Genomic DNA, 26,164 nt, shown 5'->3' with positions numbered 1-26,164 from the left:
CACTTTCTTCTTTGTTCTTTTTTCTTTGTTTTTTTAAACCCCATAATAAGCAACAGCATACTCCATTTGGGCTTTAAGTCACCAGAGATGTTACTGGTAACTCTAACAGGACTCTTCTTCCATCAGTGGTTTACTTCTTGATTAATTTTGGTTGAATTTTGTATATAGGCCTCCAGTTTTTTGGTTTTTTTCCTTCCCTTATGGAGAGTAAAAAATTCAGAATTCTAGAAAGAAAATGTCTCAGCCTTCGCCCACCCTTATATATAAATTTTTTTCTTAACTTCAGCTTGTATTCATGCTCACTGTATTTGGCACCTAGACTCCCTGTGATTTTAGCCAGCCGCCATTCCTTACGAATTTAGTCAGCTAATCCAAAGTTTATTCCAGCTTCTTGCTGAAGCTCTCTTCCCTTGTGTTCACATGCCTCTTTTGTTTCTCTGAGACTTACCATTATAGATCAGAGAGCCTTATCCTTTGCAGCCTCTCCCTGTACTCCTCAATCTTTTTTTCTATATTTCATGTGAAAATGCACCACCTCTCTCTTCCCTAGGCCCTTGTCCCACATCTATCATCACGCTTGCATAAGAGTTTTAGGGATTCACATTCACCATGCAAAGTACAGTTGTACTGCACATTGTAACTGGAGTAGCACCCACCTGTACTGACTAATCCGATTCCACGTTATACAATAGTATAATCACTTAAAGAATTTGCATGACTGATGGTGCGAGTTCGAAGTGCATAAGTTTCATAATTAGCTTTCCCTGTGAACTTGTGCAAACCAGTCTATTTATAATTTGGTCAGCTCCTGATTTTTAATGAGGGTGCTGAGAGTGACTGAAGCCTCTGGCAGCATGAATTTCATATTTTAATTACCCACAGTAATTCTGACAATTACACCAATGTCATAAATCACATCATAATGACCCATTAAAAAAAAAACACCCATATTTAATGATTGGATGGGGATTTAAATTAAACAGATATGCAATGGCTTAACAAGAAGCCAAAAGCTCTGTGGAGTTCCGAAGTCTTCCAACTCTTTTCACTGAGCTATGGCTCCAGAAGGTGAAGAAACTTTGTGCAAAGTTTCTTTCGCAGGCCAAGCTCCGATTTCCTCAGCAGGGGATTGCTTTTCATGGGATAAAATCCATTTCTGTGTGCCAGGCTAGAACTGGACTTCCACATGATTTGAGTCTTGGTAACTAATTGGCCCTTCTGGTCTCTGTCTTTGAGTCTAGGACCATTCAGGCTGTCACATACTCTTGGCAATGCCACAATGGTAGTCACAGGCATCCCTGGATGTCACGCGAGTGTAATGGCCTTGGTTTTTAGCCAGTTAACTTGTTCTAGTAGGGATAGCATAGCGTAGGTACGACTCACCTGTTTTTCTGTTCTGGCAGATAGCTTTTGTCATACTGTCCATGGTTTAATGAAATGTAAATGTGTCTCTCTTGTGTGTGGTGCTTGATGCACACACACGTCACGCTTGATGCAATCTTCTCACCATTAACCGTTGGTGAGGAGGGCAGTTAGTAAGGGATGGTCAACATCACATTGATTACATAGGATTTTCTCCTCTGGTTATTTCTTGGGTGATGTCACCATGTGCCACCTCTTACACAGACCTGAAACACCAGGGCTAGGCTAGGTCTGCAGGTAAGTCCTCCGAGGAGCAGAGTCCGTGCAAAGTTACCACCAGTTCAGCCAAAAGTAAGGCTGTGCTGTTCAGCATAGTCTGTTATGCAGCTGGGTCCTGGCTCCCTGGTTTTGGCCCTTAGTGAAAATCACTTCTATTATCTAAGATCTTGAGTAAGCCAAGTTCTGCTCTTTAGATTATTTTGCTATTAATAACGTCACAATAAGTGGGTGGAAGTAGCTAATGGCTCTAAGCCACAAATGATCCCAAATGTTCCCAGTCTCTACTCTCCTGTAAACCTTGACAGATTGGGAGTGCTTAGTAAAATATTGTAACACTCAACACGCATTTACAAGACAGCGATCTGTCCCGTGACGGCTTCCAGATGTGTGAGTGTGTGCAATTTCATAATTCAAGAACAGATTCTATTGCCCTCTGCAGATCCCCATCAGGCTGTTCATAAATGCTGCTCATAATTAAATTAACCCACTAACTAGCCATGGAAATTTTGATAAGCAGTGACCAAAAAAATAAAAACAGGGAACTGTTGAGATGCTTTCAGAAAATGACAAGGTTGTCTTCAGAGATTATTTATCAGTATGAGAAGATTTGTTTTTTCCCTTCCTGTTTGCCAAATTCTACTTTGTCCCTTCATACATGACAACTGTTTCAAGGTTTTAATCTAATAATTAGGAGCTGAATTTTGCCACCCTTACTCAAGCTGTCTGCTGTTTTACTCTCTGAACAGCCTTTCTGGAATCAAAGCAAGCCTCTATTCTGTGTGTGGGTAGCAGGATCAGGCTTTAGCTTTTAAAATACAACCTGTGCCTAGCCCAAGTAGCAGTGGAAGAGCAAAAATATGCACATACACTTGTCCATGCCAAGGAGAAGAAGCTGCATTGTATCTAGCCCTCCTGTGACCTCGGAAGGGGAGAGGGAGACTTCAGCAAAGATTTCACAAGGGATGTTATGAATAATGAGCTGCTGTTTTCTGTCAGAAACAATGGCTCATAGCTCTGACACATGAGATCTGCCTGCAGAAGTAGTATCCAGCTTCCCCACGATAACTGTGCTATATTAATTTGCAAAAGTGTTGGAGTTATTACACCTGGTTTATATCTATGGCTGAACAACATGTCCTTATATAGTAAAGTGTTAGCTGAGGGAGATGATTTGGATGGAGGTTGAATGCAGAAATGGAGATAATAAAGGCAGAAGATGTCTTTTCTTATATGTCACTCTGAGGTTTCTTCAGTGAAATGTAGGCCCTAATGCATCTAGATCAATGTTTAGACAGTTCAGTCCAGTTAGCCTTATGGATTCTGCATTTCTTCAGTGCTGCCAGCTCTTCAGACTTCACCCCACAGGTATCAGGAGTTCTTAAGGCATCATCACCTGGAGTCCTGTTATTAGAGAGTCTTGGCTCCATTTTAAAATGTGGTGTCAGGCAGTGCCTATTAGACCAGGATTCAGCCTTTCTATTTGTGTGTTGTGTAAGTCCTGATGCTACAGGTCTCTTTCCATGCTGTTTTCTCAGTTCAACTTAGGTATTATTGTTCATGTTTACAACTCTAAATAAAGCAGGCGTCCCTAAACTTAGTGGGGGACTGTAAGTATTGCTGCAATATAGATGATAACTACAGACTATTTTTATTTTAGTGTATTCTGTACAACCACACTGACTTCACTGGGATTACATGTGCATTGCTTGGGGCAGATTTGGTTCAGTGGATGTAATTAAGAAAAATTTAACTACTCATTTTTAAGATTGGTTTTACTTGTTGCCTGATGTTAATTATTGGATGGCATACTCTAAATTATAATATTTTTGCAATGACACGTAATACCTCTGTGTCAATTAATTAAGCTTCGTCGTTCCTTGTGAGGTAGGGAAAGCACTTTGATGCATTGTGATCGGAGCGATATAATCCATGATGATGAATAAGCCAAGTCCAGACAAGCACCATATTCTCACAGTGCGGGCCTGGGAGTGAGAAAAGGGGCTTTGTAGCAGCCTTCACAGGCACAGGCAGTTTTCATTGTGTGTGTGAAACTCCACTCCTCCCCAAAGGAAAAGGTTAACATATGTGCGGATCTGGGAGCGATTCAAAAAACAATAAGAGGATTCCCAAATGGGATGTGAACTGAACAGCCCTCATGCCAAGCGTTAGCTCATCCCCAGGGCTGTGGTAGAGAGGCAGGGGAAGGACATTGGGGCGTCTGTGCTGGTGCGCTGGGGCTCCAGCGGCTGGAGCAACCTGCCTGCGTCACGCAGGTACCCACGGGTGTTTTCTCTCAGGAGACTTTTGTGCACAGATTTCTCATGTATGTAGGTCTCTGGGGACCAATGGTGCAACTCTTCCAGGCCTTGCTTGTCCTGAGGTGCTTTGTGAGTAGGCTTTGACCCCTTTCTCTCTCTCTGGGCAAAATTTAGGACACAGAAGTAAGTTGCAATTCCTGAGGATTTGCTGCTCTTCTGTACTTAAAGCACAGAAGGCAAACCAGTGAGCACAGGCCTCGATGCGTGCACGTGGCATTAAACTCATTGTAGCCACGTTCTCCCACGACAAGGAGTGGAAGAGCTGTTGTCGGAAGACTGCAGGCAAGGGATTCAACAAAGCTTTAGGGCTTTGCAAAGGCATTATGAAGAATTTAAAGATAGCTTGTCAGCGGGAAGTTGTTGGCAGCTAACAATTTGATAAAAGGACTTCCACTCCCTGCCTTCTAATGCTATAGACAACTGTTAATCACTTATGTTAGTCCTCAAATGAAGTTTGAAACATCTTGGATGTGTCTGACCATCTTTTAGTGTAGCTGAGAGCTGCATTATCTACTTGATTCATGGAAACATGAGTGACTGGTTTATATTAGGTCATGGCTGTGGAAACAGGCAAAAAAGAAATGTTTTACCATGTTGTAGCACTCTCAGTTCAGCTCTGGTGTGCTGGACCAAACTGCCATTTTGAATGACACGTAAAGTATTGAACTGGAGTTACTTGCAGTATAAAACCAAATTTTTCTCTGAGTTTAATGCTGTGCTATTGTTGTAACCAACTCAGTTTGTGGGTTGGGCACAGACTGATTAAACCAGTGGCTTATGCACTGTGGCACTGTATTTTCAAATGTTCAGCCACTAGGACCACGTTTTCAGAAATGCCCATGGTCCAGAGTACCTTATGCTTTTGTAAATCAGCTCCAATTGTACAGTTTTTGGTAACATGGTCTTGTGCTTGTTTGATATTCTGTTCAGTGCAGTGTGAGTGCTAAGGACCTCAAATGAGGACGTGATCGAGAAAGGTGACACAGACATGGCAACGCACAGCATCATGTGAACGCAACAGTTTTCTTTCAGACTCACACAGAGCCAGCGCCGATAACTGTGCACCCACAGCACAGTCAATTTGTGACCCAGATAACCTGCTAATGGCTGTAGTGACTAGCTCAGTCAGAGACTATTTCTGTCTCTGTTGGGTGCTACAGCATGTCAGTTCCAGTGCCCTCATCCTCAAGCTCCTCAGAGGCCAGTGCAGGATGATTTATGAGTCTCTCAGGAAAATCAGATTTCCGTAAGAATCATGTAATTTGCAGAGTATATGGCAGAAGGAACCCTTAGCTAAAGAATGGCTCGTTAAATCAGAATGTGCTTGGCTTTGGCAAGGTGGATGCTGTTATGATGAAGTGGGTTTCCTGCTGTCTTTTCCCTCCATCTCCCGCTTCAGGGATCCAACAGGTGTTTCCTCCAAGGCGTATATATTTCCCATAATATTAGAATGAGGAGTTGTCATTTCTGACAGGTTGTGTATATAGATGATGGCTTTATTATGATAGAGATACATACGTTGATTGATTGGTAAATCTGAGTCAAGTAAGGGAGCTTGTGAGAAGATAGTCTCTTCTGACTTGCCAAAATACCATTTAATCACCGGCCTATGGATTCGTTATCTGAGGAGGAGACTAAGAGATGGCTGATAGCTGTGGCTAATGGGTGTGATTGCTTGCAGCTAGCACAGGGCTGCAGAGAGACACTGCAGAGATGTCAAGGGGTACACGCTCCCCTTCCCCTCCAGTTTTGTACTAGCTCACTAAATTCAGGAGAGCCAGTGTGAGGCCTCTCCCTGCCCCTTGTCAGAGATGCAAAATTACCTTTCATTTTGCTGAAGGGTGGGTAATTTAAAGCTGATCAAAAAAAATGCTTCATGCAACATGCTGTTTCCCGATGAAACTTCATGCTGCAAATGCTGCTGAGAGCAAGAACTGTGCAAGTGGCAGAAGAGAGCAAGAGGGGTAGGTATTGTGGTGGCTTTGGTGATGTTTTGTGAGCTTCTGGAGATTGATGGACTTCAGCTAAAGGGCCTGGAAAAAGGTTGGGAGCCTCATGGCTTGGTACTGCCAGTCTGTAAGAGGAGTGGAGCTGGCACAGGGCATTTGGCGCCCGCAGCGCACTGCTTTCTGTTTGCTCTCCCTTTCCTCTCCCCTCGGCTACTTCCAGCTGCCAGCGCCCGCCGCTTGTGCCTCCCCTTGGGCAGCAGTAGCACAGCAGCCAGTGCATACAGGTCTGTTTCTACCTCTTCTGTGCCTTTCTGGCCTGAAGGAAAGATTTTTCTGTGCTTTCCCCCATCAGGCATAGCTTGCACCTTGCTTTGTGTTATCTGTTGCTTGTCCACATTAAAGGTTAGGTGGGGCTTGAGCTGGAGCTGCTGTAGGCAATCCCCTTCTCTCTTATCCTGCCATAGTGTGGAGAAAACAGAGGCAGGAGGCACTGCAGAGCTGGAAAGGACCAACTTCCAGATTTGGGATTCCAGTCAAATCCAGCATGTTGCAGAGGAGACCCAAGAGCAACTAGGCAAAAATCGGTCATTACAGTTTATGTCCGTGCCATTAGCAGACCCTTCGTAGCTTTTATGTCTTGTGGTGGTTTTAGGATAGGTGAACATTTATAAAACTTGGAAATATATTAATTTAGAAGAACAAGGTAACCTATTCTAATATGATCAGTCCTGGAATTTGTTGTTAGTGCCTGAGTTTAAGACCTGGGGAGCCAGCAGAAACTGCTAAGAAGTTCCAGCCTGGTCTTTGAATTCTGATATGGAATGGGAAAGCCTCTATAGCTACGCTGCAGTTACTGAAATGACTGTGACTTTTAACTAGTTATCCTGGATATGAGTTAATTCTGTATCTATGGCATCATGGAGATTGGCACAAGCTACAACCCCCCCAGCCCCATTTTCAAAAATGGGGCAAATTCTCGGGTTCCTTAATGCTGTGTTAAGAAGTGCCAAACCCAGCACCACATAAGCTGCTCTGTCCAGGGCACAGCTCGATCTGCCTTGCAGGCCTCGTAATGAATGACACCCTCCCCCAGCAAAATCCCTCCTCTTCTTCCTGTTCGCTTCACCCAGTGCTGCACAGACAAGATAAGGGCAAATTGGACATGCAGAAGGACTGAACACCTGTCTGGTCATACAGCTCTCCTGCGGCTGTTGCGTTCAGTATCTATTGTAATCCTCGGTGGCACGTTTCGGTTATTGTGATTTCAGTTACAGAGTGATTAAATAAACTTCGCTCTTGAGCCAACTGTTCAAGGCTGTCTCTACCTACAGTAAAGCTAGAGATGGTGCTGAGTAAATGCTTTATCCAAGAGATTCCGGGTCTTTTTCTCTCCGTGCCTGGGTCATGAGGAGAGAGGTGAACAACCCTTTGTTGTTCGACGTGACTTCCCCAACAGTCCTGTTCTGTGGCAGTCCTTTGAAACAGTCTGATGTTCAGAGCAGCATCTGATTGAATGGCTTTTGTTTCACGTGGTCTTGTGGCTGCTTCTGAATTAACACAATGCTTGCAAACACAGCTACGTATCCAAAATTTGCCTCTAAGAATATTCTGCAATATGGGCATAATTTAAAGTCCCTGAAGATGAGGGAAAATTCCTGCTGACTTCTTTCTGCTCTTAATCAAGACCATGTTTATGTAAATACTGCTTCAGTGAACGTCCCCACTGAAGAACATATTATTTAAAATAATCCTAGAGACCAAGTCCGAACAGCTATAAAGATCACAGTTAATACAGTAATTCAAGGAAACACTTTGCAGTGTATTTTTCTTATTTTTCTCTCACTCAGCTGACATTGACAAAGGAATTCCTCCGCCACACAACCCTTTTCCCCCATACTGTCACAGTTAATATGTGACTCATACATCCTAATTTTTCCTCACTACTATGACACATAAAAGCTATGATGTAGATAAAGAGGACATCTCAGCAGCAGCTGGAGATGTGATCTCAACTTGGGTAGACTCTAGTCCTGTAGCTAAGAAGTTTCTCTCTCTGTTTTAGGGATTTTGAGGGCCAAGGAGAGGAGAACAGCAGAGTCACCCTAGATTCAACAGGAATGTTCCACTGGTGTGATGCTGTTCCACTGCAGGAGGCTCTTCTGGTAGGTTTGGGGCATTTGCTTTTGGGATCCTCATGTCTCTTCCTCCTTGTTCATCTAGGAATAAGCTGGAGCTCCAATGCATTGATCTGGGTGGAGGGCACAGCTCTCTCTAGTTTACTGCTGTTTATTTAGCAATATTATCTTAACCAGTTTCTAGCTTTGATTTCATATGCAAAGGTAAGAGACAGACCCTGCCCTGGGAGGGGAGAGACGGAGGGTTCACCATCACCCCTTCTTCAGGAGTGAGCTGCAGATAAAGTATCTTGACCAAGGTCACATAGAGACTCTGTTGAAGTGGTGGAAGCTGAAGGCTCATTCCACGGCCATATTCCCTTGTAATTTAGGTGGTAACCTGGGAACAGAGAAAGATCTCCAAGGTAACAAGGGATCAGTAATGCCTTCTGTGTTCATCTAAAGCAGGGCAGGCGCCCTATCTCAGGAGAGGATCTCAGCAGATGGACAAAGGAAGGTCTGATTGACACCTATTTTATTTCAAAATTTTGTATGTTGTGTTTCCAGACCCCTGTGTCTGTGACATTATTGATCTGGATAGCTTTAAGACACTTTGGTTTATTTATTTAATGTGTCTAATCCGTAAAAGAACAAATTCCATCTAGAAATGGCAGGTTGTGCTCAGAGCTGCCAGAGAGCTGAGAGTAGGCAACCAAATCTTGCAATGAGGTGATCAAAGATTTCATCAAAAATACAGAATGTTCAAGCTGTTCTGCCAGCTGGGAGACTTGTAGCAGGCTGGAATTCATGCTGCTTGAAATGCTGCAGCTTCCTTCCAAGCAAATAAAAGGACCCTATTGCCCAGCAACCTCCAAAATAGGATTAGTCATTACAAATGGGCAAATATCCCAATAGGACTGGAAGCTCAGCTCTGTGAATTGAAGGGTGATGTTTTGAAAAGATCTTACAGCCGGGTTTACATGAGGAAAAAGCTTACAACTGCTAGTGTGTCCTAACTCCCCATGTGCCACTTCTGGTTTGTACTGAGTGGTTTTTGTGTAGCTGAGCTAGACTGTGCAGGGGGCTCTTTATGAGGATTAAGAATGTCCACAAAGGAAATTAGTGCATAATAGCTATTGCACTTCATGTTCATGCAGCATCTTCCTTTGCAATCACGTTTCTGGGACAGGCAAGCCCTCAAAGGCCTGGGAGTCTTAAGTTGCATTTTTGGGAGTGAGTTGGGTGCTTGACAAAGTCCCAGACTGTGATTTGGGGTTTTAAAAGCTACATTTTTGAAGTTGTTTAGGTGCTTAAAGGTGTAAGTATACTCCCATGGGATTTGTCATAACACTTCAGCGTTTCATTCTGTTTGGAAACCATGGGCAGCTGGATGGATATACTTTACAGAAGTTCCTCCTTGATGTCCACAGAAAACACAGGGTGTCTAAACACATACCAAAATATGGTCTTCTGACTTTTACATAAGGCATACATTATTAAATCATTTAAATGGGTTTTTTGGAAATCTTAGCCATCAGTCTAATACGGCATAGATGTTTGAGAATTAATGTAATTTTTTTTCCCCTTGACCTCAGTAATACAGTAATAAAAGCCAGGTATGGCCAGCTTCTTGGCCCCGGTTGGAGGGAAGGCCTGAACCCTTCTGTAGTGTCTTCAGAATGGCTCACCTGTCCCCGCTGCTCACTCACTACACCGACTGCTCCTCTTGGTCTTGTAATTGCGCATTTCCTCTGCAGATTTCAGCAGTAATAGTTTTTCCAATTGTTCCTATAAAATAAGCTATAAAATAGATTGTGTTTTTAATTGTTTAGCTTCATTCAGCAGACTAATCGTTGGACTTCAGGCATGTTACATTAAATACAGCTAAAGGTTTCATTATTCAATTTAAACTAATCTAATTAGTTAGAGACAATCATTTAATTTAGTTATGATTCTAATCTCTCATCAGGAAACTTCTCCCTGACAAAGTCCCTTGTTTCTCTTTGGAAAAAACCTGCCAAAGAGTGAACATCGCAGGGATGTGCTGACCCCGCGGCTCCTGGTTGGTAGATGTGGACATGAGTGCGGTGGCTCTGACAGGCCTGGGTGGTGGCCTGGGCCATCCAGCCTGCCAGCCCCGAGGCACCACGTGAAGCAATACCCACTCCCCAGTATATTTTCCCAGACTAAATAGCTTGTCTGAGAAACATGAACAATTAGCCAGGAAAAAAAGCACCAGGCCAAAGTTGTATTGTTGCCTTGTTCTGCATTTTTGATGTTCTGTGCCAACATATAGGAATTTTTCACTGCTGTAGGATACACTTGGAATCCAAATACTTAAGGGGAGATACTTCTTTTTATATATAGTCTCATTCTAACCATAGGTGTTACACAGCTAAGAAATGGTTTAAGTCTTTCTGACTGAAGAGAAAAATCTAAAATAAACCTAGTAGCTGGTTTAGCACAATTCTGTTTTAAATTTAGAGTTGCAAGGACCAAGCAGCACTGAACCTGCAGGATCACATTTTGGTCTGTGTCTTTGGCGATGCAAGCTCACCACTGATTGGGCTGCAGGACTTTGTGATGCCCTTAAGAGCTAGCAACTTCATTTACCATGAGTTGAAAGACATTGTTTTTCTTGGGTCTTTGGAATATCTGCAAAGAGAATGGAAATTTATTCAGAACTTCCCAAAGCTGTGGTTATTCTCAGTAAGTTTTTTTTTGCATATTCTCTTTCCCTCTTCCTTCCTTTCTCTAGCTCTCATGCACATTTCTAAATACATTTTAAAACTTCTTGATGATAGCACAACTCAGATTCAAAAAGGACCAAAATTATCTCAGGCTCTAGACTTGAGCTTGAATCCAAGATGTTGTTGAAAAACTTTCCCTCCTTAAATATTTATTTTCTTCTGGGGAAGTCTTGGTACTCTTTGGTTTCCTGCAAAACTACCAAGAGGCTAATCCTGATTGGTCAGAGAAGAAAATTCACAGGTCTAGACTTGCAATTTATTGGATACTTCATCATGTCCAAAGTTGCTCAAACTTTGGAGATGTTTCCAAAATACATTTGTGCCAGTGGAGTTTGAACAAATTTAATATTCACCTTTTCAAAGATCCTTAATGTTCAGCTTTCTCAGATTTCTCCTTACCACTGATTCTTTGGTTTTATTAGGGTAATGCGCTCTCCTGTGCAGATCTGAGGGCAGTGAAGGTCCAGGATTGTGCTGCGTGTGCCATTTTGTCTTCCAAGACCACTGTTTCAAGCAATCCTTCCCTGGTGGACACGGAGAGCATCCTGGCCACGCTGAACATCCGATCCATGCAGGGTAGGTCCCGCTCAGCCCCACCAGATAAGCATTGCTTCCTTTGGCCTGTGAGCTCGCTGATGCAGCAAAAATGGAAGCTGAGGGAGGGAAGAATGAAAGGGTCACTTGTCACTAGTCTGAGCCACAGCCTGTCTCTCCTGAATATAAATATGCAAGTTAAAAGAGCCAGAAGTCCATTTTGGTGTAGCTGGCTGCACAGCCTGGTCCGGTTTCTGTAGCTACAGGTATGTGAAGGAAGGAGTGATAAGCCAGCAGTGCTCCTGGAAATATTCCAGCTCCCCCTGCAAATTCTGAGTGAAGCTTCAAGGTTTTCAGCAAAGAGACCATGGCTGGAGGATAAATGGTAACCGGTGTTGGTAACTGCTGTATTATTTGCAAAAGCACATGTGAGTGGAGGTCCCTTCCATCTCTCAAAAAGAGAAAAACCAACACCTTTCCCGTGAGGCTTGATAGGGTGGGTGCTCTGTTCACAGACAGACAGAGCCTGTAGCTCAGAACTGCAATGGAAGCAAAAACGACTTCAGCCCAGTAGAATATTTATTGCGTCTCTTCCTCCCTTAATTTGGCGAAGGAGCTAAGATTTGTCCTCCTCTTGAGAATGTGGAGTATTAATTAACTGAAGACGGGCTGAGAAATGGATGGCTCTCCTAAGTGTTTTCCCTATACTTTATTATCATTCTAGGCTTTTAAAACAATGGCTGTGCCAAAGAAAAGATTAGAGTGAGGCAGAGACAGGTTTTTTTTTTAATAATAACTAGACTATCTCAATGTACAGTGTATACAATCAGAAAAGAAGACAAATTATTTATAAGGTATATTTGAGTAAGAGGTAATTGTGACTTGAATAGATTACTTTTATCTAATGTGTTTATTGCTACATAAATATAAAGATGTATGGAAGTCTATTGATTGTATATAGAGAGGAAGTAAATAGTATGTACTTTTATATATATAATTTATGTATCTCCATCTAGAGTGACAGATATAGATACTGTACCTATTGCATCTTTATACCTACATATGGAAAAGAGAGAGACTCAGAGCAAAAAGGATATTTCATCCTATCAATCACTGTCCTGCTCCCCTCCAGCGTTTTTTGTTTTATCACTCAAACTTGTACTACATGCAGTGCAGAACTCTGAACTACAGTGTGCGTATGGAAAATAGAGATGTGAGCATCTGTTCATTGAAACTTTCCCCAGCTGCCTTACAGAGTTCATACTTGTTTCTCCTTGAGGTGGTGGCTTTTGGCTTGTGTTGTCTCCTTCCAGCAGAAGACCTCAGGGACCTCACGCTGACGTAGGTGTGATCAGTTGGGTAAGCTGAGGCATGGCTGGTTGGGCAGCTTACCAGGTGTATCACTGTCAGAACCATCACCACCTGCATACTCAAAGTCTCTTTTTTTTATCCACAAGCATATATTTCTTTCCCTCATTTCCCTTGAAGATGGGCATGTAATGAGTTGCATCAGAAAAATGGATCTTGCAGATTTAAAATCTGTTCAGCGTCCTTGCTATCGTGGGAGACAGGAGAAAAGTTTATTGGATCATACTGGAAAAACCATAATCAAGTTCTGTTGTTGCAAGGTCCCTGAGAAGAGTATCAAAAGGATTTCTGCTTGTGCAGAAAGAGGCAAGTAGACAGAACAGTTAGAGCAGAGACATGCAGGACAAGGTTGTCTGTGTATTACAGCCAGTGCTGTGTGTCCGCGCATCAGAACCAGACCAAATCCACAGCTCCTTTCAGGTTGGAGCAGAGATCAGGATTGCTTGGTCCTCTGTCCAAAGCCTGGGTAAAGCGTGGCCTAGATATTAGAACAGGGGAATGGAAATCAGTGCTTCTGTGTTGCTTTTCTGTCTTCGAGATGGGGCGGGATCAAATGACTCGGGTCATTGCATCAAAGCTGCTTCTTACTCCTTTGCTGCGCATCCCTGGCAGCTCCTAGCTGCAGGCTGCTCCTCAGCACAGAGCCCCATAACAGTGTGTATTTCCCAGGCTTGTTTAAAGCCAGATAAATTCAAGCTCACAATGTAGCAATACACACATACAGATTATTCTTATTACCCATTACTGTGATCAGTTATTTCTGAAAGATTGATTCAAACTAGAGAGGATAGATTCTGTCACCATTTACTATAACAGCACTGTCTTACTCTAGTTGACAAAATACTGTGTTTCTAAACCCACTCTGGTTTACTCATTTTAGGTATTTCACTTTGCATATTTATAAGGCACCTGTTGCCTAGCTCGGATGTTAGTGAGTTGTTGCTCCATAAGCTGACTACAATTCCAGTCTAATAAATCTTTGGCTACTCAGGTAGGGCCATTCCTCAGATTTACAGTGTTTTCTGCAGACAGAAATGCAGTGTTCAGTTACAGGGTACCATCATCAATGAATAAAGATATATTTGCAAAATAAGCGTAAGACACAAGTTTTACGTCTTTCTCAAGTCAGCCATTAAATCTGCTGGTGTAAAAATAAGCTCTCTCTTCTTATAGGCTCATTAGATGAGTTGCTAAAGCCAGCCCATTTTCTTCTTTGCTGCCATAGTTATTTATAATTCTAGGACCAAAATCTTAGGTTAGGATTCTCATACCAGAATGAGTATTCAGATTCAACTGCAAGATTAAGCCTAAATCTTACATTCTTTAAGGTCTTTGTCTCTGAAGGTCTCCAGCCACGTTACAGATGTGTGTGCCTATAGGATAGCAAACTACTCCTGGGTTGTTGCCATCAAATTTTGGATCAAGGTGCCCAGAGTGGAAAGAGAATGTACATGTCCCCACTCCCATTGTTTCAGTCTCTGCTCTCCCTCCTGCCATTGTCATTTGTAGGAATTCAACCCCAAGAAGACAAAATTTTCGCTGATAAAGCAGGTCATCTTAGCTGGTCCCAATGGACTGGATGGCCTCCAGGTGAGATAGTTCATGGGGGTCAGAAAATGAGGAAAGTTTCAGGGAAGAGATGTACAAGCTGGGAAAGGATGGATTTTATCAGAATTTAATGCTTTCTTTGTGGGGAGAAGGAGTGAGAGTAGGGCCACTGGCCTTCTTTAAGTTACGTAAGAGCACTGAAGACAAACACAGCTAGAAAAGAACCAACTAGAGAGTATCAAGAAATTGTCCAGACTCGGTGGCTGTCAAGTTGGCTGGGAAGCAATAAGAACAGTGAATACCAGTAATGTAGCCAGGCTGTGCCCGTGCCCATCAGAACTTGGTGCTGGTTCACCTCTGCAGTAGTTAATTACAGTGTAGTGGTGAAATCTGCATTTTCCACCAGTGTAGTACATGTACCAGGGGATGCTTTCAGCTGCAGAGTTGCAAACTCAGCGGGTTTAGGAAAATCCTTTCTATCTGTAGGAGAAAAATCTAGAAGTTGTGCAGAAAAGGAAACGGGCAGCAGAAGCTAATGCATACAGGGGAGACCCAAAAGGTACAGCAGTGCTCTGGGTCACGACCTTGGTTTTTTGTAGGAGAAGGGTAAAGTTACATTTAAAACTTGGATCCAAGAAGCCTAGCCTCAGTTAATAGCCAGTTAGTAGCCAGGAGAGGAAGCAGGTAGGAAAAGATAGAATAATAGTTGGGAGAGCTTTCTAAAGCAAGATGCTTATGCAACTATTACCTGATTTAAAAAGAAAAGACAGAGGCTGATGTTTCTCATTTAGGAGTTGCCGTTGCTGATGGGACAGCAGATGACTTGGCTGGATATCCAGCTACCCTGCACACCCAAATCCTTTCTCATCCCCAGCTTTGCTGTGGACAAAGCTCTAGCGGTTTGCATCCAAACCAGAGTGGAAAGTAGTTACTTGGATGGAAGGCCCTGAGTTCCCTTAACAGTTCAGATGCCTTGGTAAGCATTGCAGCAGGCATAGTCTCAGTTTGGAGACTGTAACAAAGCCCAAACCAATTGCATTTCCTGTGGTTTTAGATTTCGCTGTGAGCGTTTCACACCCAACAAACCCAGGCCTGTTCTGCACGTTACCTCTCTCATGGGGTAGAGAATTAGACAGGTCTTAGAGAACCAGACCCACACAGAGGTAAACATGACTTACACTTGCAAGAATGAGCATTTACTGGGGTCAGTGCTGATGCCAAGGACTTCTAGTCTTTCCCATGGAAAAATTTAGGTTTTCCAGTAATGCTGTAATTATCACCCTGTCATGTCACAAAGCAAACAGGTTGGCAAACCGAGGTACCAAACTAAATAATCTGTGGCATAATCTAAACATATAATGGTAATTAAATCTGACAACTTAATAAGATACTGAAATTCAAATGTACAGTAGTAATCTACAATTAAGTAATCTTTTGTAATAGCACCCTGCCAGTTTGTGAAATTTCAGGTAGAGCGCTGTGTACTGTTTCATAGCAAAAATATTGACATAAGGAAAAGGTATCCAGGCAATGATCAGACAGACACTCAAATCAGCCGGTACCGCACATGGAAGGTGCAATAAAGGCAATGATTCATTTCAGGCATTCAGTTGCTGCCACTAGTGCGCATGCAGAGATGCTTTGCTGTACTTGGGAAGGACTTTTTCTGCTGTTTCGAGGGATTGTGGTGCCTGACATCTCCAGGGAGGTTTTTGGCAGCCCATTGCCTGACCTCAGAGGTGGTTGATTAGAGCAGCAGTCTGTCTAGGACCCCCTTAGGGTCTCAGATCTCCAATACTCACGTGCTCCTCTGAGCAGAGAGGATCCATTGCACGGTATCCGAACTGGAAGAAGTTTCATTTCTAGCAAAATCTTTAGTGGAGTTTAGATTCTATAATTTTGACTTTGATATGTCTTGTGCGATAAGTAGTATTATTAACACTCAGTTACCCAGATGCGGTAGCGAAGGAAAAACTGAGACATAATGGTAAGGGAGACAAGATGGGATGTGATCAAAATGCAGAAAGCAGACTTCAAATTGGGGCTGATTCTGCAAAATCAGCTAGCTGGTGAGAACTGGGAAGAAATAAGGACACATGCTTCTAGGAACTTCTGGATTTCTCTTTTAAGTCTTTCTGGTTGGCAGGTTTTTAAAAAATGATGGTATATGCTTTTGCCTTCATTCCTACAGCACATGTCCCATCTATTTATGTACAGCCTTCTTGAAGGGGAAGGAAAAAACACAACCCCCTCCCTCAAAAGCCCTCTGAGTGCAAATTGGCTTAGTGGGGGCTTTGTGCCAAACAACACTGTAACCAACACTGCTGCTCCACAGAGGGTAATTATATTTTAGTTATGATGTCAATAAGCAGCTCCCAGGAGAGCTTTTCTTTTTTAATCCTTTGAAGCTCTGAGTGAATAAAGTGAGCCTTGGAAAAGCAAACCAAGGCAAGAAACTTTCTAAATATAGGAACGCTTTGGGATTTTTGCATGACAATGACATTTTTAGGCATAGGTAAGAGATTTCCTGCATTTGTCAGTCTGAACCATTGTGCCTTAGTTCCTTAGTTTCTTTCCTTTTTTCTTTTTTTTTTTTTTCCCCTTTCTGCTTCTGCTAACTCCCCTCTCTCCTCATGTTGTTATTGACTGTTTCTACAGATGCTGTTTTCAGAGCAAAAGCATTGGGGAATCAATCACAGCCATGTTATAAAAGGATCCCCATCACTACAGAGCTGAGTAAGTTATTCTTTAGGAACAAATTTCACAGAAGCAATATGCATGCTGCATTATTTATTTACCCCAGACCCTTTTTAGAATTCACAGGCAGAAAGCGACAAGCACTACATGTCCAAGGAACGTTAAAAGGTTTGACTTAGATGTTAATTCACTGGCTTTGAAGGAGTCAGGATGGTTTATCAGGAGAATAAATATAACAAAGTGTTACAAAGGTCTCAGTGTGTAGCAAAACTCCGAAGCATCCGTTTAAGAGAAAGATAATGTCCTTGGTTGTTTTTTTTTTCTACTGGACTGGATCTCGGGAGATCTGCATTCTGGTCACATGGCCTGCATTCATCCCACCCATCCTAACGTACTTCACTAAGGCAGATAAATCAGAAGTGTATTTGCCTGGTTTACCCTTACTTTCAGTGGAGAAACAGGCATCACCAAAGGCAGTTCTGCCCAGATGAAACCCAACTTGCTATGCTTTGGCTGTGCTTTCCTCTCTGTGATGATTTTAAAAACCACTGAGAGAGACTGCACGATCAGTTTTCACCCCACAAGAAAATGGAGTGAATCAAGGCCTAATTCTCTCTGTTCCCACCCTCCCCTTTCTGAAACACTGGTGATGGTTCCCTCCTCCTCTTCTGCATTTTGGGGGTGGGTGCAGGCTTCCTCCTTGGTGCAAGTGGCTGTGAAAGAGCAGAGCCTGTTCCAGACGGTTGCAGTCCGTGCAGAGTCTGCAGGGCTCTGTGCGCACGCCGAGGTGGGCAGAGTGCGGGCAGCTCACTCCAGAGCCCAAACACCTTTGTCCTTATTGCCCAAGGCTCAGCCTCTCGAGCCTGCCTTCATAACTGAAGTAACCCACAGAGTTCCTTCATGCTACTCTTGGCTATCTTTGTCTTCATCTCCGGATGGTTACAAACTGAATCTGTTAATCAGGAGAATGTGCACCGATGAACTGATTACTAGTACCATAGCAGCCAGTGTCACACCCGAGTGGTGTGGCCGGGCTGCCAGTCCCGAGGGACTTGCATGTTTAGCTCCATTTAAAGTGCTGACACAAGAACATACCCATCAAATTAGCATAGCATGTTGCTAGGCATCATGATTGGCCCCTGACTCACTCAGGCTTTTTTTTGTTTGCTTGCTTCTTTCTTTTTGATGCGGTGCTTGTAAATGCTGTGTGGACTCGGCACATGTGGGGTCCGTGCTTTCCAGTCCTCACCAGGTTTGCAGCTGGAACGGGGCTAGTGAGCAGTCTTGGCCTGTAGCAGGCACTGGCAATATTTTATTTATATGAAGCTCTGGTGTACTGCTTAGTCGAAGCTCGCACCTGGTGAGCTGTGTCCCAGAAGCAGTTAAGCACCTCAATGGGCTATTCAGCCCTGTGTGCTCCTTAGACTAAATCACTGAGGAGCTACTGCTAAAAAAAAAAAAAAAAAAAGGCACAAAAGAATGATAAGATAATTATGCCTCATCCTGAGTAATTTCAGAACTCTTGAATTTCCCAGAGTGATATTTGTATATCTTGTGCTGTGGTTTAGGCTTTTATTTCTGCTGTGTCCAAAAGTCTCAGAAATGTTTTGAGCTGGCTACTGAGGCCCAGCTCCTCTGAGAAGATATTGTGCAGTCAAGCTAACGTCTTCAGACAGGCATTGCACCCCTGTGATTTCCCTCCAGGATGTGGTGTGTCAGTGGAGGGGAAAACATCTGCAATCTGTTGACATGACTTGGATTTTAGTCATGTCAGATCTTTGACAAAATAATGAATTGAGCCCAGTCCCTTAGCACGTGGATGCCTGCCCTTGCTGTAGTCTTGAACAGCATAGAAATATGTTCAGAGTTACAGGGATGGGCTAGGAAGCGAAATAACTCCAAGAATTTAAAACCTGGAAGCACAAAACAGCTAATCAAAACCAGCTGGAGCTCTCTTGTGATTGAATAAGCTTCCTGTAAGTCCCTCTGGTAGACCTTGATGTAGACAAATGCTCACTTTTGTGCCTATCTCTAGAGACAAGCTGAGAGGGGTAATACTTGTGTGCCTTAGGTTGTAAGGGCTTTGCTCATTCCAGACAATTTCTTATTTCACAGCACACTGAGTGCTGACCGAGGGTCATCTATATCATTTGGTGTGTCTGACGCTGGACCAAAGCAGCAATGCGATACGTATCGCTAGCACTGTTGCTGCTCAAAACCTGTCCTAGGAGAAGCTAACACCCTCGTACCTTCCACTGAAATCCTGTCACCGCTGAAGTCAGTAGGAGTTTTGCAATTGATCTTGACAGGCGCAGGAAGCAATGTGGTGTCTCAAGGACTACCAAGCTTGACTTGCCTCTGCCAGTTAGTCTGTGACCAGGATGGCATGCCAGAGCCCCCTGAGCCCCAGGGCCGCGCCGTGGCCCCAGAGGGACAGAGCTGACAGAATTAGCTGAGGGCCTGCACTCCTCTGAAGGGGGCTGGGTATGAATTTTGTCTTGAGGAGCGGGAGAGTTGCGTATCGTCATGCTCTGACATGCTGCTTGATGGTGAGAAACACAGAAAAATAAGAAATGTTAAACTGGGCAAGGCCCGTTAAATGCCAGGCTTTGTGTGGGGCTTCTCCGGGCCCAGATCCACCACGCTGAGCACAGTTCAATGTTCCAAGCGTCTGCTGAATTGGTGAGTTGGTCAGTGGGCTCAGAAGCGTGTGCTAAAAGGCTATTCCTTGGGAACAATGGATTCTAGAAACCCTTGCTGTAAGGAGACAGAGATCTGGGAGAGAAATAGCAAAGTGATTTGTAAAGTAATAAGAGTCCTGCAAATATGTAAAGGAGAAAAAGAATGCTAAGGAGAAATAAAGTGGATCCCTTATTGTGGCTGCAAGACCATGCTTCTCATACCCAGACTGTGTAAGCTAGTCAGTGGAGTGGTTCTGATTAATGCCAGATGCAGGGCCAACTCTAAAATCCAGGGTGGGTGAAATATCTGTATTGAGAATGCATGGCTGAAGGATGACACCAAGACTGCAAGACAACAGAAGACATTAATAGTATTGTGATTCAGGCTGGTTTTAGTCATCTTTAAAAATGATGCACTCAAATGCTTCCTGACCCAAGGGGACATCATAGAAATCAGTCATTACTCACATAGAGTTAGTTGTGCTCGCTCTCTATTTTTTAATGCTAAGATATGGATTCTTGATCTCAATTCCTCTCAGTCTCCTGCTGCGCTGCTGTCATTCATCAGCATTCTTACTGGTAGTGCTGGAGTGCCAGGACATACCTAGCATGTTCAGTAGCACAGCAGGGGCCTGCTGCCTGGCTGTACTTAGACAGTTCCCTGAAAATAGAAAAGAAAGTTAAGGAGGAATCACTTTCAGAGAAGGGGAATTCTGCAAGACTGTCTCAGCCAGTGAGAAGAAGGCTGAGAAACTAGTGAAGATCCCTCTAATAGTAGGACAGCTGTGGAAGGGACTCTGTAACCCCACTTTAAACCAATAGAAATAGTAATTGTATTTATGTTGTCAGGAAAATGAGGGGAAGAAATTAGATTATTCCTCTCTTTTTCAAAGTGGGTAAATTAATTATGATCTGATATCTTAAAACTTAGTTTTAGGGTTCTGGGTCTTTTGTCTGCCATTGCACAATCAGTTAGCAGCACTATTTTGTTCCTCTTTACTAATGCTGCATGCTGTGGCTGGTGCTGGCCACAGAATGGCAAACTGGATTTATTAACTCTCGTTTCTGATTCTAGATGGCTTCTCTCTGTTGCTAAGATGTTTCCTCTTTCTTCCTTCCTTTCCCAATAGAGTTTTCACCAAACGCCCAGTTCATTAATCAGGCTCCCAGTGGTAATCCTGAGATTCCAGAGCAAGATCAGCTTTTCATCACTGGTGTCCCCGCAGGAGCTATCTTCTCAGATAGCTTCTTGAATTCTCTTTTGTCTATGGTAAGTAGATGCATCACATCCTGTCATACTGAGTGGCATCGGTGTGTAACAAAGTGATTACCAGCCAGGGTAAACCCACTTAATCTAGCCCTAACAATGGTCAAGGCCACGTGTGTCAGAGAGAGGCACTGGAAACGTTGCAGAGATCAGTGATGTGATTAGTTACATGGTGCCCTGAGAATTATACATGTCTCTTCCTATTTAAGCAATTTGCTAATCAGTGGGCCGCTGTGATTCCTTGGGGTAGTGGGTTCCATACACTGAACAGCAGCTCTCAGCTCCAAAAGACACGTCTCTCAATATGTGCTATTAGCAGCAACTCTCCCTGTTGTTGATGTACACACAGAATTATTTGAAGAAACTTTTAGAGTGTTTTCATAGGTTCCTCCCATTCCCAGCTCCAGAATATTGACAGGCTACAAAAGGTATTTAAAGCCAGTCTGATTTATTTACTTTTTGACAACATGATGTTACAATCAGTCCCTCTAAGGGAACTGCAGTCACTGAAGCCAGAATTGCATTTGACACCAGCTGGCCCCTTGGTGGAAGCTCCAGCGTTGATGCCAAAGGCTGAGAAGATTATGGGGATTCTGAATTCTGACCCGTTCATGTAGAAAGGAGTTTTACAAGCCTGGCTGGAGGTGCGTTGGTGAGCTGGGGAACAGGCAGCTTGTACTACCACCACTTTACCAGAGCAAGCATGGGGATAAATGGAACATTTAACTCTTCTCATCTGTCCGTCTGGCACGTAGGCAGAAATTCAGTGGAAGTTTGGATGGAAAAATCTATTGAACTCAATGGGAATCTCCCAATGGCTGTTTTCTGAAAAGGTATAAACCAGCCACTGCCGATCCACAGGACCACATCAGATTTTAAAAATGTGTATTTTGATTCTCTGTAAATTCCTGGCAGTGTGTTCTTTTAAAATCATTTGCATCACAAAGATTGGATACATTGCACCCAAACGGCAGGAACAGAGGGAATGTGGTGATCCCACCCTGGTGACATAATCATTTTAAGTTACTGTCAAAACTGAGTGATACTGTTGGTGGTGACACCCATGTGGGTCACACTTTGGTGGAGTGAAGCCAGGATTCTGACAGCCAAACAGCAGTTCAGTTCATAAGCTGGCATTTCCAAAACGGCTGCCTTTTTCTTCTGAAAGGCCCTTTCTTCCCCTTCACCCCGATTCCCCATGCTGCAGTCAAGTTCCACACGCCTTGCTCTCAGCTCATGTCCAGGGGGATAGTGCTTGGGTGGCAGTTTTACAGAAACTGAATAAATACAAAACAAATCTCTCCAAGGGATAAGCAGTCCAGAATAAGTGTGTCAAGTCCAGTTATGCTTTTCTGAGAAGGCTTCAGTGTTAGGGAAAGTATTATATTGCTGCTACTCACTGATATGTCAATCAGCCAGATGGTAATTAATGACTGCTAGTGTCAAGTGTAGAAGTAACTCAAGACATAGCATGACCTGTCTTAAAGGATAAAATTTCACTCAAGTGTAAGATTCCAAGTCTGTCCAGGAATGATCAGCCTTCAACTCTGCTTTAAAGTAGAGGGGCACCTTAGGTTGGATTCAGTCGTTCTGTTAATACAGGGAAGGTGGAGAAAATACCCTATTGCTTAACAATTGCAGTATTGGGGAAAAGACATGTGAACTGGAGAAGAGAGAAGGAAGGGAGGCTTCAGCAGTCTGATGTCACCTCCTTTTGCTGTCACTGTGAATATCTGTTGAAATTCCTGAAGGCACTCAAGACAGGAGTGCTGTTTCCTTTTAGCTTGAAAGGAGACTGGCAGAAGAATCTGAGTGGCAGAACGTGGTCTGTAGAGTGAAACGTTACCCCTTGTAAGCCTGAAGGAGAACTGGCATCTGCTTCAACATGACTCTTGGGGTCTCAATAGGCAGAAAACAATTCAATGAGCATGATCATTATGGCTCAGGTACTCTAATGAGCCCTGAATTCCCTTCCTGATCCAGCTGTGGGTTCCTCAGCTATACAGGACCAGTTTTAAAAGCTTAGTAGCAACACGAGTCAGGGGGACAGCACTGCTTGGGGATGGGAGAAGGTTTCTAGCCTTTGCTGTTGTGTGCAGAGGTGTTCCCAGGAAATCTGCTTGTATGAAGCTGTAACCAACCAAACAACAACTGGTGAAGAAGGTAACATCTCACGGGCACATTACGGAAATGTTGCTCCTTTAAAGTCAGCTTCAAGACCCATTCCAAACGCAGTGTGTTATTTCCTGACTACGCACACATGCTCACCTCTATAATTTCCCCGCCTTTCAAATTCCTGCGATGTAACTCAGCAAAGAAAGTACAGAATGAGGGTGACATGCAAATCCTATTAATTCATCCAAGTATGGAAATGCAATCCTTTTGATGTCAAAAAGTACAGCAATGATATGTTAAAGAGCTCAGCACGCTTCTGTTAAATATGTAAAGCGCAGATTCCCCCGAAGCTGTATCACTCCTGGATAACCCTGGACTATAGCTCCTTACTTTAAAAGACTGAGAATTACTCTAACAGCATTATACCCCTTTGCCCGACAATATGGTCAGATGTTCTTAAGCGGATTTGAGTTCAGCATGGATTTAGTAACACCATTCCTCCTCTGCAGCTTGTTTAGTTTCTTTACTCAGGCAAATGCAGGTGACAGATTCCACAGAGTGGCTCTATGTAGGAAATGAGCTTTTGGAGAAAGGGTGGAAATTAAGTTATTTGTTTCCTCTGCCTTCAGTGCATCTCTTTTAGATTAAAAAAAATTTAAAAATAAAGACTCTAGGCCTTTTTTTGCTTTAGATCTGAATTTGAACCATGGTAATTTTTTTTTCCAAAAAATAGACTGAGATAAGGGCACAGAGAGGTTTTCAAAACAATATGGCAACTACAAGGACAGAGTTTACTTGGGCACCTGCATCCAGTAGGGCTGGGCAGGCAGTCATGCTCCTCAGCCTCACCTTGTACAGTGTGCTCCTACTCAGGTCACACCCCAGAGCTGCTGCCCGGTCCTCACACAGACAGACACACAGGCACACACACAGAGACACGCACGTGTGCACGCCCGTCCCTGCTCCGTTTGTGCCTTTGAAAATCTCCCATTCGGACACAGCTTAGTGCATTCTATTGCAGGAGCAGGGCTGGGATCTTCTGACTGCTCTTTGAAGCTGAAATGGGCTAAGCAGGTGATGATCCATAAATATTGTCAGAAAACTTTAAACATAATTAAGGACTACTTTAAGTATGCGAACAACTCCAAAGTGTCTGATCACTTTCTCTAGGTTTTCACTGGAAAACTTGATTTCCTTTTCCAAGGCATACTCTTTTGTCTTTGACTTTTCATTGTCTCTTGCTTTCCAGACATACTACAACCATCACATCTTGGCTCTGCTGCAGACTCTGGTGACCAGCGGGACGAGCCCAGCACTGGGGGAACAGCGGCTGGAAGAGGGCAGCAGGAGTCCTGACGACGTGATCCACGGGGCTTCCCGACTTGGATGCAAACTGGCGCTCCTGCCGCTGCCCAGGAGGTTGTTAAGGGGTTTCTTGGTGAGTTACATCACTGCGTGGTGCCTCCCGGGCCGCTTCCACCCTTGCTGCTGGTACGTTTGCACTGTCATTACCTGAAGTCGAGCTTCGTTCAGTTGAATCTCACTATGTAGCTTGAGCTGTGTTTTGAAGAGATAAAGATGTCAGCCCTTATTTATGGGGGACCAGTCATTTCCTTTCCTTTCTTTCAAATACTACAATACTAAAAGTAGTGAACAGTGATGATAGTTGGCTAAATAAGTATTGGGCTGAATTGTCCTCTTTGGTTCCTTTGAGATAAGAGTGGTTTTGCTTCCTTTATAGCAGGAGGACTCCTTTGGAGACATTTACTGCAGAGCTTTAGACTTGTTTGGGATACTCTGCTTTGGGCTCTACCGCCTGATGGAAGAGCCCAATCCGTACAAGAATAGGCAAGTATACTTGATCTCAAATTGTACCATAAATCAAAAGATAGTAGTTGTGACTTTGAAGTTAGGCTTCTGTTATTGGCAACCCGAATTACTTATTTTTGTCTTGGATTTAGACATTCTTCTTGGTAGCTAAGGCCATTTGAGGCAAACTGGTGTGTGGTCTGAACATGGTGCTTACTGGCGCTTGTATGAGATTCCTTTATGTTCACTTAAGCTGTGATTTATCTTTACAAGTGAGCCTTCTGCATTAGAGAGCTCTTGGAGCATGAAGTTAGCAATGCTGCTGAGGGCAGGGATTTCAGAGAGTTTGCAGGCAGAGAGAACCTTCTCATCTAACCTGTTCTACTCATTGATTCTTCCAATTTCAAGATTTCAGTGATTGCTTGATCTTCAAGATCTCCTAGAGAGGCATTTAATCTTGACTTAAAGATTTTGAGCAATCACAAAATTTATCACATCTTTCAGTAGCTGTTCCAGAGACTAATTAGCTTCATTTAAATATATGTATCCCATTCCTAGGTAAAATTAAACCTTCTGTATATAGTCTCATTGTTGCAAAGAATTCTGCACATGCAATCAGTCATTGCAAAAAAAACCCTACAGCTTTCTTGCTATCCCAGACACTTAGTTCAAAGGCCTCACAAAGCAGCCTGAACCTCACATGCTACTGCCTTTTCAGGTTTGTGATTGCTCGGCCTGCCAGCGATTTGAAGATGCTGTCTACAGATCTGCTGTTCTGCGTTGTTCCATTCAACACTGCAACAACTGATGACCTGTGATGTGGGATGGAAGGCAGTTACCAAGCAAGAAAACAGGTAGCACAGGCACCTTCATGCCAGAGTTAGAAGAGATTGTGAAATGCCCTGCAAATAAAAAATTGCACAAGTTAGTAAGACCCCCACAATGACTTGTGTGTGTTCTTGTTTCTTAGGAGTGGCAGTTTGAATTTGGCTAAACATTAACATGAGGTTATTAGTGAAAACAATATTGTTAAGCTTTAACAACAAACATACCAGAGTGTAAAATGCTCTCTCTGTGAGGAAGAGGGCAAACCCTTGAGTTTCTGCTCAGCATTGCACAGAACAGACCCAGCTATGAGACATGAGGACTCTATTGAGTTTAGAGATTCTCTGCTGAACTTCTCAAAGTTCCAAGACTCCAGCACACTAAAATTCAGTTTTCTTGCAGCCAGAACTGAAGATGCTGCATTGATACACATGAAAAGAAACAAAAAACAAAGCAAAAATTGCCCATGAACATGTTCCATAGATCAGGTCCTGCCTGTAAGTTATAAAGTCAGTTGAGGGAAGGAGACTGTTGTTGTTTGGGCTTTT

The 26,164-nt window shown here is 43.3% G+C and overlaps 1 protein-coding gene and 1 long non-coding RNA gene across 2 annotated transcripts in view; both read left to right on the top strand.

Annotated features, from left to right (window-relative positions):
* Positions 1–25,661, top strand: part of KCNU1 (potassium calcium-activated channel subfamily U member 1) — a 51,803-nt gene extending 26,142 nt beyond the window's left edge. The window contains exons 20-28 of the mRNA XM_074852033.1: positions 7,971–8,070; positions 10,507–10,731; positions 11,195–11,348; positions 15,846–15,858; positions 16,870–16,958; positions 20,731–20,870; positions 24,232–24,420; positions 24,727–24,830; positions 25,510–25,661. Coding sequence (XP_074708134.1) covers positions 7,971–8,070; positions 10,507–10,731; positions 11,195–11,348; positions 15,846–15,858; positions 16,870–16,958; positions 20,731–20,870; positions 24,232–24,420; positions 24,727–24,830; positions 25,510–25,609 — 1,114 coding nt within the window. The 3' untranslated portion in view covers positions 25,610–25,661. The remainder of the gene's footprint in view (positions 1–7,970; positions 8,071–10,506; positions 10,732–11,194; positions 11,349–15,845; positions 15,859–16,869; positions 16,959–20,730; positions 20,871–24,231; positions 24,421–24,726; positions 24,831–25,509) is intronic.
* Positions 25,662–26,070: 409 nt separating this feature from the next.
* The window catches only part of LOC141935644 (uncharacterized), a 128,930-nt gene continuing 128,836 nt past the window's right edge, over positions 26,071–26,164 (top strand). Inside the window, exon 1 of the long non-coding RNA XR_012626599.1 lies at positions 26,071–26,113. This is a non-coding gene — a long non-coding RNA (uncharacterized LOC141935644). The remainder of the gene's footprint in view (positions 26,114–26,164) is intronic.

The sequence above is a fragment of the Strix uralensis genome, chromosome 28, assembly GCF_047716275.1.
Source record: "Strix uralensis isolate ZFMK-TIS-50842 chromosome 28, bStrUra1, whole genome shotgun sequence".
Classification (NCBI taxonomy): Eukaryota; Metazoa; Chordata; class Aves; order Strigiformes; family Strigidae; genus Strix; species Strix uralensis.
The sequence above is the reverse complement of the archived record's forward strand: the minus strand, read 5'-3'. Positions and strand labels throughout refer to the sequence as shown.